Here is a 12,978-nt window from a genome sequence, read left to right on the forward strand (position 1 = left end):
CAACGAATAGGCTACAACACAAATGGCTAGCTAACAACAAACCATTTCTGTATAGACGTTTCGACATTGCATTTAAGAATAGCTGATATGATTTAGACAATATTTGTCTGCTAAAGAGTTAGAGCAGGAGAGAGTACGGCTGGCGGTGTTCTCCGCTGTTAACTATTTGATTAATTAGCTTATTTTCTGCGGTGCATCCATCCGCCGGGTGCGATGCTGCTCCCAGGGCCCATCTGCTGCTGCTTGCTACAAGCGGACATGTAATGATGGCTCTCTCAGGGAAGATTACCTCTGCCCATTTACCTGGCAGCTGCAGCAGGCAACGCCTCGTCACCAACCATAGCCAAGCATCTCCACAGCCCACTGAAAAATGGAGCCATGGAAAGGCATTATGGTGCACAGTAAAACACGCTCGTACTCTTATTAAGGAGAAAATGTTTCCCTGCTCAGTACCACTCATACTTGGATGCTACAGAGTGTGTATTAGAATACGTTGACCTTTTGTCATGTCTCTACACAGAGTTCAAGGGTAACACCATTCAGGTGGTGGTGGTGGCTTAACCCATCTCCTGAGGTCTTCTCTAGCTGTTCTAGAGGACCTGACCAGGCTCTCTGCCCCTCTTTCCCCAGCTCTATCCATACCATCCAACCCTCTCCGTTCACACCCTTCCTCCATGGTATGGGAAGAGTAGCCCTTCCCCCGCACCGGAAGCAGAGAGAGAGAGCAGGGCAGCAGGGTGAGGCCCGCTTGATTGAAATGTATTCCAACATCTTCTCTCGCCTCACCCTTGCCTTACACTCCACTCACATCACAGTCCAAAAAGCCTGCTCTCTCCCAACCTAACTTACACATTGACTGACTCAGTGTGAGTGTGAGGAGTGCATGTTGTTGTGGGCACAGTGTTGAACAGATCATTCTACTGTATCTTTATGACAGTGGTACACAATTCCATTTGTGTAAGCTCCCCGTTTTCCCCACAAACCATACCTATGAGGAATTTCATTTCAATCAAAGAGAGAGGAGGGAGATCAGAGGAGATAGAGATAGAAGGGAGATCAGAGGAGAGAGAGAGAGAAGGGAGATCAGAGGAGAGGAGAGAGATAGAAGGGAGATCAGAGGAGAGAGAGATAGAAGGGAGATCAGAGGAGAGAGAGATAGAAGGGAGATCAGAGGAGAGAGGGATAGAAGGGAGATCAGAGGAGAGAGAGAGAGAAAGAGAGAAAGAGAAAGCAGCAGTAGTAGCTCTTTCTTACCGTCCTCCTCCTTAATGTGTGCGTTCTGGGGGCTGTGCATTCTCTCTCCGCAGTTCGGGGGACTCAGGTTGGAAGCAGGGCCGTGATCAGCTGATATCCATGTGGGGTCGCTCATATCAAAGTCCTCACTGCTCACTGAACTCTCATCCTGTCGGAGAAAGACAGGGAGAGAGAGAGAGAGAATGAGAAAGAGAGAGAGATTGAGAGAAAGAGAAATAGAGAGAGAGTCAGTCATGTCATTCCGTGGACAGCTTAGAGGGAGAAAATAAAGAGATGGGAAGGTATCAGACGTAATGTGTGACTGACCAGACCTCAGACATCAGAGAGGTTGCCAAAAGAGGCGGAGGGAGGCTACCTTGTTTGTGACAGCAGGGAGACTACCTAAATGGGGATTACATTTTGCAGTTAGACGCTTGGTGTGTGTCTGGACTACAAAGTGTTAGGCCTATTTGTTATAAATAAAAAGAACATAATTGGCAACAATTTACTATGATGAAAGTGTGAGAAAATGGAAGAAACTCAAAGGCAGCCTGTCGTTGCACATTTTCAATACAGCAAAGTGATATCCCACTGGGCACACACTGGTTGAATCAATGCTGTTTCCACCTAATTTCAATGAAATGACGTTGAACCAATGTGGAATAGATGTTGAATTAAGGTATGTGCCCAGTGGGATGTATCAGTCATTACAATATCTCTCCCTTTTTAGTCACCACATTGAGCAAGGAGCTGCAGAGCATCATTGGGCCTACAAAACTGCATGTGAAATGTGATCTGTCAACTGTCTCCATTTGTGAAGTCCCTTGGACTACAGACGAAACACAATAAGAACTTGATTTACCAGCAGCCTTTATCAGCAGACCCATACCAGGCATAAGAAGCATTAATAGTCTAGAAGCATTAAGAGTCTTTAAGCATTAGCAGACCAGCTGAGGCACCCTGACCCTGCCTGACCAAACCCAGGCCCAGAACCAACCAGCCTAATGACCCCCATAAGGATTGAGGCCTCTATCTTCTTTTCTATGTCGGAGCTGATTCTACATTCATTCTACATTCATTCCACTGGTGCTTGTTTGACTTGTGTCCAACTTTTTGGTACACCAGCCACTGTGGCAGGTACTATAGATAAAAAAATCTACCCGCCACTCAGATTTTTTACCAGCCAAAATATTTTTGGACCATAATTACATCAAAAAGCACACAAAAACAGATGACCATGCTTTGTGATGTTTCTAAAACAAAACATTTATTAGTAAGAAGTAATGTGGTATATTGCTCAATTTCATTTCATTTTTTGTGACCTGAGACTTTTAACCAAAATATCAGAGACAAAATGTTCAGCTGCCCCATTAAGGGCGGGAGGTTACCATGGTAACATGGCCACTCGAGTTCTGTCAAGGTGTGTCTGTGTGTGTGTGAAATTTGGGTTCTGACTAGGTTAGGGTATCTCTTCGCTTTCAGTTGAAGCAGCAGACTCAAACTAACGTTGAAAAACAACCGAGCTTGTGAACTAAACAATGTAAATAGCCAAGAAACACAAGGATAAAGTCTCACTTTAGACCAGCTTTTATGCCTGTGCACCTCCAAAAATGAATCTATATCAGCACTTAACTCATTGCGCACAGCTCCCCTGCCAGGCAGTGTTGCTGCGCAAAGTTGGATACTGTACAGGATTCTTATTTCTTTGTTCAATTAGCAGCTATGAAACAAAACAGCAGAAGTACTTTGAAAACAGCTACTGCAGCATTTTTCTAACCCTAACGTGTTCATACTTGACTTTTGACTATTTTTATTAGCAAATGTAATGCTCGCACTGTAGTGCCCTGCAAATTCACCACCCGCCAATGTGGATGGTGAAATAGACATTATTACAATCCAATACCTAAATGTTCATTTTATGCCTGCTTGTGTCAGTGTGGCTCTGCCGGCTGCAGCACAGAGTGAGGAGGATCTGAGAGCCTGCAACTCCCAGTAATGAGGTCCAGAGTGCTGCAGCTAGCTAGCTGCCTTTCAGGCAACACAACAGATAGACTGACAAGACACAGCCTTCACCTCAAACCTCTGACCCATCCATTGCACTACTCTTTATCACTTAATAACCCCCTCGGTTCCAAACACTTATGAGGGCACACATGCACTTAGCCTACAGCAGGGATCATCAACTAGATTCAGCCGCAGGACGATTTTTACTTGAGTGGATGGTCAGGGGTCCAGAACATAATTATAAATAATTTGTAGACTGCAAATTGCCGCAAGAACCCCAAACAGATATAACATTTGACTAAAACATTATAATTTCAAACCTTGCTTACATTTATTTATGTATTTATTTGATCAGAAAACTTCAGGGGACAAATAAAACCACCCGTGGGCCGCCAATTGGGGAACCCTGGGCTACAGTCTCACAGACGCAACATACATGCGCACACACACGTTATTTAGCCTACTACCACTGCTAGCCTAATCAGAGCCTTTTTTCCTGATTGAGCAACGTTAGGGGAAAGGTGAAACAGACTAAAACTAGCCTGCACTGATTTAGTAAGAAGGGCAGTGATGAAACATTCTGAAGGGGACTGACTGTAAGTTTCTTTTTTTCAGGCAATGTTTGGGCTGTGCGTCCCCCGCGGGTTTTGAGGCCCCCCTTCTCTGCATGCCTACCCCACAGGATCTGTCAGTCACCATCTGCCCCCATGCTGGCTGCCCAGCACACACTCCAATGGCGAACGTGCATAAAGATGGCAGAATTCAGATATGACATCATTGTTTTAGCACTATCCATTAAGTTTTTTAACTACAGCGCACGACATGGTTCTATGTGCCAATAAATAAGCACAATCTACTTTTTCATTTTTTCAAATAGCCGCCATCTTCAAGCTGCATTTGGGATCATGTATACTGTGCTAATGACCATACCAAACAAAATAGTAACGAAGAGCAATGTACAACACGCTGAACTTAGCAAAACAAGGAATTTGTGATAAGTGCATGGGTGTCGCCATCTTTATGCACCTCCATTATTGGTTAACTTGTTTCACTTGCAAATTGATGCGTTGCTGTGCACGGAGAGATACAGGCTCCCCAACTAACTGGTCCGCTGTTGAGTCAACTCAGGTGCAGCCCTACAGCATGGCACAGTAGAAGGCATCAAGACAAGGACAGGATCTAAGTACAGAACCGGTGGCCATATGAAGAAACTGTAGAAGAAGACTGTCATTAGATTGTGACTGCTGTCACACTGGACATAAAGTGGAGAGGAGATAGAGTGGGAGGGGTCAGGGGCAGTATGTCCTATTGAGGTCAAGCAGATCAGAGGAGTACATAATCAGCATTCTGATGCTGCCAGCTGGATTCTCAACTACCTATAGCACTCAATCACACTGGAGGCTGCAAGTATTTGTTAGCTGACATCATCACTGTCTCACTATAGGCATATGTCTTCTTCCATAGTTACAATGAGTTAGGTTTACACACATGTCTTAGCTCAACAATCCTGACATCCTGAGTGAATACACTGATGGTTTACGAGGACATAAAGCTAGGCTAGTCTTCTTTGTGGATTAACTGGTTGGCAGTCAGTACAGGCCTATGTCCGTAGACAGCTATGACAAGAAAATAGACTTGAACATCTAGGTATAACATCTACAGTGAGGGAAAAAAGTATTTGATCCCCTGCTGATTTTGTACGTTTGCCCACTGACAAAGAAATGATCAGTCTATAATTTTAATGGTAGAAAAACGCATGTCAAAAATGTTATAAATTGATTTGCATTTTAATGCGGGAAATAAGTATTTGACCCCCTCTCAATCAGAAAGATTTCTGTCTCCCAGGTGTCTTTTATACAGGTTACGAGCTGAGATTAGGAGCACACTCTTAAAGGGAGTGCTCCTAATCTCAGCTTGTTACCTGTATAAAAGACACCTGTCCACAGAAGCAATCAATCAATCAGATTCCAAACTCTCCACCATGGCCAACACCAAAGAACTCTCCAAGGATGTCATGGACAAGATTGTAGACCTACACAAGGCTGGAATGGGCTACAAGACCATCGCCAAGCAGCTTGGTGAGAAGGTGACAACAATTGGTGTGATTATTCACAAATGGAAGAAACTCAAAATAACTGTCAATCTCCCTCAGCCTGGGGCTCCATGCAAGATCTCATCTCGTGGAGTTGCAATGATCATGAGAACGGTGAGGAATCAGCCCAGAACTACACGGGAGGATATTGTCAATGATCTCAAGGCAGCTGGGACCATAGTCACCAAGAAAACAATTGGTAACACACTACGCCGTGAAGGACTGAAATCTTGCAGCGCCCGCAAGGTCCCCCTGCTCAAGAAAGCACATATACAGGCCCGTCTGAAGTTTGCCAATGAACATCTGAATGATTCAGAGGAGAACTGGGTGAAAGTGTTGTGGTCAGATGAGACCATAATCGAGCTCTTTGGCATCAACTCAACTCGCCGTGTTTGGAGGAGGAGGAATGCTGCCTATGACCCCAAGAACACCATCCCCACCATCAAACATGGAGGTGGAAACATTATGTTTTGGGGGTGTTTTTCTGCTAAGGGGACAGGACAACTTCACTGCATCAAAGGGACGATGGACAGGGCCATGTACCGTCAAAATCTTGGGTGAGAACCTCCTTCCCTCAGCCAGGGCATTGAAAATGGGTCGTGGATGGGTATTCCAGCATGACAATGACCCAAAACACACGGCCAAGGCAACAAAGGAGTGGCTCAAGAAGAAGCACATTAAGGTCCTGGAGTGGCCTAGCCAGTCTCCAGACCTTAATCCCATAGAAAATCTGTGGAGGGAGCTGAAGGTTCGAGTTGCCAAACGTCAGCCTCGAAACCTTAATGACTTGGAGAAGATCTGCAAAGAGGAGTGGGACAAAATCCCTCCTGAGATGTGTGCAAACCTGGTGGCCAACTACAAGAAGCTTCTGACCTCTATAATTGCCAACAAGGGTTTTGCCACCAAGTACTAAGTTATGTTTTGCAGAGGAGTCAAATACTTATTTCCCTCATTAAAATGCAAATCAATTAATACAAATTTTGACATGCGTTTCTCTGGATTTTTTTGTTGTTATTCTGTCTCTCACTGTTCAAATAAACCTACCATTAAAATTATAGACTGATCATGTCTTTGTCAGTGGGCAAACGTACAAAATCAGCAGGGGATCAAATACTTTTTTCCCTCACTGTATAACACATTGGCCAATATCATTAGCACATGAATGAACTTAAAGTGAGTGATCTAAAACAACCTTAATTTAATCTGCCGCTTAACTCCTTTTACAATCATATAAAACTTCATTAACTGGTTCATCATTGTGTGTCGGTCGGGGAGAGAATCCAATGCAGAACAACGATTTCTTTTCTATCTACCTACAGTATTACTCCATCTGTCTGCATTCATTTTATCTCCATGGCTCATTCCTGGCTGCTGCCCTTTCTCTTATTTGTTTTCATTGTTTATTAATGATCCCTCGCTAACGCTCTCATCTCATCTACATGCAGATGAGAGAAGAGTGATGTCCCTCGCTGATAAATCACAGCCTGGGTGTGACCTCTTTAGGGTTGAATGCAATATAACAGCACCACTCCCTTTCCTACACAACATCAAATAGCTACAGTGGGGAATTTTTTTATTTAGTCAGCCACCAATTGTGCAAGTTCTCCCACTTAAAAAGATGAGAGAGGCCTGTAATTTTCATCATAGGTACACGTCAACTATGACAGACAAAATGAGAAAGAAATTTCCAGAAAATCACATTGTAGGATTTTTAATGAATTTATTTGCAAATTATGGTGGAAAATAAGTATTTGGTCAATAACAAAAGTTTCTCAATACTTTGTTATATACCCTTTGTTGGCAATGACACAGGTCAAACGTTTTCTGTAAGTCTTCACAAGGTTTTCACACACTGTTGCTGGTATTTTGGCCCATTCCTCCATGCAGATCTCCTCTAGAGCAGTGATGTTTTGGGGCTGTCGCTGGCCAACACGGACTTTCAACTCCCTCCAAAGATTTTCTATGGGGTTGAGATCTGGAGACTGGCTAGGCCACTCCGGGACCTTGAAATGCTTCTTACGAAGCCACTCCTTTATTGCCCGGGCGGTGTGTTTGGGATCATTGTCATGCTGAAAGACCCAGCCACGTTTCATCTTCAATGCCCTTGCTGATGGAAGGAGGTTTTCACTCAAAATCTCACGATACATGGCCCCATTCATTCTTTCCTTTACACAGATCAGTCGTCCTGGTCCCTTTGCAGAAAAACAGCCCCAAAGCATGATGTTTCCACCCCCATGCTTCACAGTAGGTATGGTGTTCTTTGGATGCAACTCAGCATTCTTTGTCCTCCAAACACGACGAGTTGAGTTTTTACCAAAAAGTTCTATTTTGGTTTCATCTGACATTCTCCCAATCCTCTTCTGGATCATCCAAATGCACTCTAGCAAACTTCAGACGGGCCTGGACATGTACTGGCTTAAGCAGGGGGACACGTCTGGCACTGCAGGATTTGAGTCCCTGGCGGCGTAGTGTTACTGATGGTAGGCTTTGTTACTTTGGTCCCAGCTCTCTGCAGGTCATTCACTAGGTCCCCCCGTGTGGTTCTGGGATTTTTGCTCACCGTTCTTGTGATCATTTTGACCCCACGGGGTGAGATCTTGCGTGGAGCCCCAGATCGAGGGAGATTATCAGTGGTCTTGTATGTCTTCCATTTCCTAATAATTGCTCCCACAGTTGATTTCTTCAAACCAAGCTGCTTACCTATTGCAGATTCAGTCTTCCCAGCCTGGTGCAGGTCTACAATTTTGTTTCTGGTGTCCTTTGACAGCTCTTTGGTCTTGGCCATAGTGGAGTTTGGAGTGTGACTGTTTGAGGTTGTGGACAGGTGTCTTTTATACTGATAACAAGTTCAAACAGGTGCCATTAATACAGGTAACGAGTGGAGGACAGAGGAGCCTCTTAAAGAAGAAGTTACAGGTCTGTGAGAGCCAGAAATCTTGCTTGTTTGTAGGTGACCAAATACTTATTTTCCACCATAATTTGCAAATAAATTCATTAAAAATCCTACAATGTGATTTTCTGGAATGTTTTTTCTCAATTTGTCTGTCATAGTTGACGTGTACCTATGATGAAAATTACAGGCCTCTCTCATCTTTTTAAGTGGGAGAACTTGCACAATTGGTGGCTGACTAAATACTTTTTTTCCCCACTGTATGTTTAAAGATCTAAGCCTAGGCTAATTAAGATCCAACCTAATACCTTACATTGCGTGAATGTGTGACTCGGTTGACCAGTTTGGTAAATGACTGGGGCGTTGAGATGGAGATCCAGCTTACTTGGCTCCAGGCACATTCTGTATCAATCAATCAATAAATCGGATTTATTTTATAAAGCCCGTTTTACATCAGCAGTTGTCGCAAAGCTGAAGGAGTTGAATGAACCACACAATCATGTAGGCTACCATTGGTCGTTGTCACACCCTGGCTCTGGGGACTCTATATGTTGAGCCAGGGTGTGTAGTTTCTATGTGTTTTGTTCTATGTTCACAGTCTAGTTCTTGTATTTCTATGTTGGCCAGAGTGGTTCCCAATCAGAGGCAACGAGTGTCAGCTGTTGCTGGTTGTCTCTGATTGGGAGCCATATTTAAACAGTCTGTTTTCCCTTAGTGTTTGTGGGATCTTGTTCCGTTTGGTTTGTTCCGTGTTGGTTGTGTTTACCTAGGACGTCACGTCATCGTTTATTGTTTTGTTCGTATTATCACTTTGGTAAATAAAGTATGCTCGCTCATAACGCTGCGCCTTGGTCTACTCCGTCTAACGATCGTGACAGTCGTGGTGCTCTCTGCTCTTCCATTTCTTCTAAATCATGGTACAGTTTGCCACTGCATCCACCGAAGCGCCTAGCAAAATGAGTCTGTTTACAATGACAACCCTCCAGTGCAGGAGGATAGGAGAAAAAATGTATTTAAAAAATGATTAACTGGGAGTGCTTCTATTTCTATTCGTAACACGGTGGAAAAGTAAAAAGCTTCCATGTGCATTCTTCCATATCACAGGCAAGTGGACTGTGGAGATGAAGTTGTGTCAAGCACAGCAGAATGGAGGAGGGCCAGCTCTGCTTTGATATGTCATCTTGCTAAGCTCCACATTAAATATGGGACCGTATGCAGTAAGTTAAATGATTGATGTGCCTTCAAACAAAAGTCGTAGGCTACGCTTTGCATACTGTCACTCTACCTAAGGAACGTCATTCACACAAAAAAACATATTCTAAGGCACAGGCTTGTTCATGGTTTTAAATTCAGTCCCATTTATTTCTACTTCAACAGTAGAAAACAGTATGTATTTACCAAGACAATTAGGCCTAGCCCCACCACACTCCAATGTAAAGAAAGCAGACGACACAAAATTACCCCATTTGAAGTACTTTTTTCACAGAGGCAGGAACTGAGAAAGTACTTTTCAAGCTAATGCAGTTAGCAACCGGACCTTTCTTGTCTGCTTTGCTCTCATATCCAGCCAGCTCTCTAGACTCTGTCTATTGTTATCTTTGTTAAAGTGTGGAGCAGGCGGGTGAGCAACACACCCTCCAGTTCCTGATGAAATTGCCGTTCTTCCACCTGCCCCCTCCCTATCCTGCATTTTTCCTCCACCTCTTCCTCTCCTCTTCTCCTCCCATTACATGGATGCAGACTGCATGGATGCTGGTATTTCAGCAGGAGCAGCAGCAGCAGCAATGCATTCTCTCCTCTATAAATAGGGAGGAAGGGAGCGCATGTTTATTAGCTGCCATGGAAACTGATCAGGAATAGTAGCCTTGGAAATGAAGTTGATTCGGAACAATTCTTGTTCTGAGCAATTTGAAGAGGAGAGAAATGAAGCACAGTACGACTGCTGAAGATGAAGGCTAAAATACAAGGCATATTCAGACTCCAGGCAATGCAATGCAGACATGTTCAGTAGGATAAATCCCAGTTTAACCAACTGATGTGGTTGACCAAATTAGAGAGGCCTGGGGCCATGTGACAAGACTGAGTCAGACATAACAGCCTTCCGTGCAAATTGTGGTGTTTTCTTTCTAATGTCTCCTAATGAACATAGAGCTACACATTCATGTCAACAGCAATAAATACAATAAAGTTCCAAAATAAAAATACATATTTTTAACTCGGGCTGGCACAATTACCGTATAATTGTGCAACCGACGGTTATGGATGAAGACAGTTATGAAAATAAAATAACCACCATAACCATCAACGAACAGCTGACTGAAGACAGGAATGCGGGGTATTTGTGCGGTTGAGTCAGTTTCTGCGGTAACATGGACTCGTAACGTGATGAAACTTTGTTGCTCCTTGTTGAAATGTAGAATGTTCATTCAAATGATGTTAACTGATGTGGCTCATGCAATGGAATCAATTTTTTGTAAAGTCAGTTGAGTTGAATCAAGAAATCACAACACATATTGATGGGTACACTTCTTGCTTTTAGTTCCTGCTTTGCTCCTAGAAAAAAAGAAAAACACATATAAAATAATGTATCTTTCGTCTGTCTGTGTTTTATAGTTTTCCTTCAATTCGCAAGAGGCTGAATGTATCTCACCGGAGAAAGCATCCGAGCGAGCGAAACAGTGCCCCTCTGTCTCTGTATGTGTAGGCCATCTATCTGATGTGATCTGGTCATAAAGAGTATGACATTGTTGCTGCCTGTAGCATTGAATGCAAGGGAAGCCAGCAAGCATTTGGTCTCCCTTTATAAAAAATAAAAATGTAATAATAGCCAATCAGCGTTGAGCTAAACTGAGTGAGCTCAACTGTGAATGGTCCTGGCGCAACAAAAAAAGTGTCAAGGGAAGCCAGTTTGGATTTGGCTTCACTCCAATCACATCACATCGAAAGCATACGTCATTGACAGAAATTCGTTGTGCATCTCGTTGTGTTGTTGTCCTCCGGTGGCTAGCTAGCTAAAATGGGCCCTTTCCTAAATTAGCCATGGATAGCGATAGGGATTTGGGCTAGTTGTCCTTCTCCTCTCTGCTCTGCAGTAGGAGCTCCACATGACTGTTTGTGTCTGGTTATAAGCTACGAGGAGCTCACTACAGAGCTAATTTAGTTCTCTGAGACACCAGACTGTACTCCTGATGAAATGCCAACCAAAAATTAAATCCCCATCAGAGACTGAGCTTGTGTGGGGGGTACTTCCTGAATCATAGCAAACACAACCTGTAACCTTGTGCTTGGTCGGGCTCCCTCTAGCTAGGTCAGGGAATTGTGGATGACGGTAATTGGCCAGCCAAAGACTGCGGTCTCCGTAATAACCATTGGAATAGCGTTCTTTGACTGACATTTTGTCCTTTCCTCCGCTCCTGACTGCATGTGCTGCCATAGAAATAGAATGAATAGAACGGGCATCCCCATTCAAGTCAATGAAGGCATAATGGGTGGACTGGTGGCCTTTGCGACTGTATCCATAGGAGCAAAGCAGGAAGTAAAATCAGGAAGTAAAATCAGGAAGTGTAACCATCAATATGCGCTGTGATTTGTTGATTCAACTCAACTGACATTACTACTGATCTCCTTCCACAAAACAAGGTTTACTGAATGTGATGGGTTCGATTGTGGTGGGTGCTTTCAGGAACCTGACATCCTTCCAAACACAGAGATATGCACACATTCTGCAACAAAGGAAAGGATGACAACTACTCTTCTCTCTCAGGGAGTACTCTCTGCACTAGTTTAAGTGCCTTAGTTACCAGTCAACATTGTCAACAGTAAATCAAGATTTTAAACTAGTTTTAACTAAAAAAACATGCTTAAACCAACATGATGTTACCATGCCTTTGCATGATTAGCCTAGTAGCCTATTCAAGGGGTTATCAAAGTTTTTTAAAAACGTTTTTATTTTTTAATGAATATTACTAACAACTACAGATTAAACTAATTTTGGACAAGGGATCCGTGGAATAAATGTAGAGGGTGTAATACAATACAATGTAATATTACATCTACAATTTATGTTCTTAACCCTGGGCAACATCATGATGCTCACAGGGATATTGGTATCCACTGCAGTACTCCACCAATTATACATTTTTCAACTCAATACTTCTTGTACAGTTTTTTGTTTTTTAAAAACATAAATGCACTATAATTTTAACTTTAAAACTGCAAAGTTTTCTCTCTGCCTCATGGCACAATATGTAGAATTGCAGGATATTTGCTTTACAGCTGCAACAACCAAAAAGTCTCTCTGCCCCATGATGAAATGTGTAGAATTGCAGGAAATTAGCTTGAAATATGGACATTTTTCTCTCCAATGCCAAGAGGCGGGCTCTTAAAATGTTCCTACCGAGGGCCTGCGACTTGGTTTGTCTAGCCATGGACTGCCGAAGTCATAGTAAAACGTATTATATGCTGTTTTTGTTTTTTTTCTTACTCGAGTTGTGTTCTGATTATGAGGGGGTCCCTGATGAATTTGCTATCACAAAAGGAGTCCCTGGCTCCAAAAAGTTTGAGAACCCATGTCCTATTCTATAGAATGCATATACACTGCAGTGCAGACCAAGGCAATGCACATTCAAATTTAATTAAGCAGTGTCCTCGGTAATCTCAGTCAATATACTAGGCCTATCTGAGGGAGAAGCAGCTTTAGAAATTTCACAAGAGAATTGGGGAAAAGTCACACTTTCAATGACCTCAACCCCATCTGCTG

At 43.1% G+C, this 12,978-nt stretch overlaps 1 protein-coding gene across 2 annotated transcripts in view; it reads right to left on the reverse strand.

The window, feature by feature from the left end:
• Window positions 1-12,978, reverse strand: part of LOC121538177 (nucleolar protein 4-like) — a 177,620-nt gene that overhangs the window by 82,064 nt on the left and 82,578 nt on the right. For both annotated transcript variants that reach the window (XM_041845985.2, XM_041845984.2), the window contains exon 5: window positions 1,255-1,402. In XM_041845985.2, the coding sequence (XP_041701919.1) occupies window positions 1,255-1,402 (148 nt within the window). The remainder of the gene's footprint in view (window positions 1-1,254; window positions 1,403-12,978) is intronic.

This window comes from Coregonus clupeaformis, chromosome 24, assembly GCF_020615455.1.
Source record: "Coregonus clupeaformis isolate EN_2021a chromosome 24, ASM2061545v1, whole genome shotgun sequence".
NCBI classification, from domain to species: domain Eukaryota; kingdom Metazoa; phylum Chordata; class Actinopteri; order Salmoniformes; family Salmonidae; genus Coregonus; species Coregonus clupeaformis.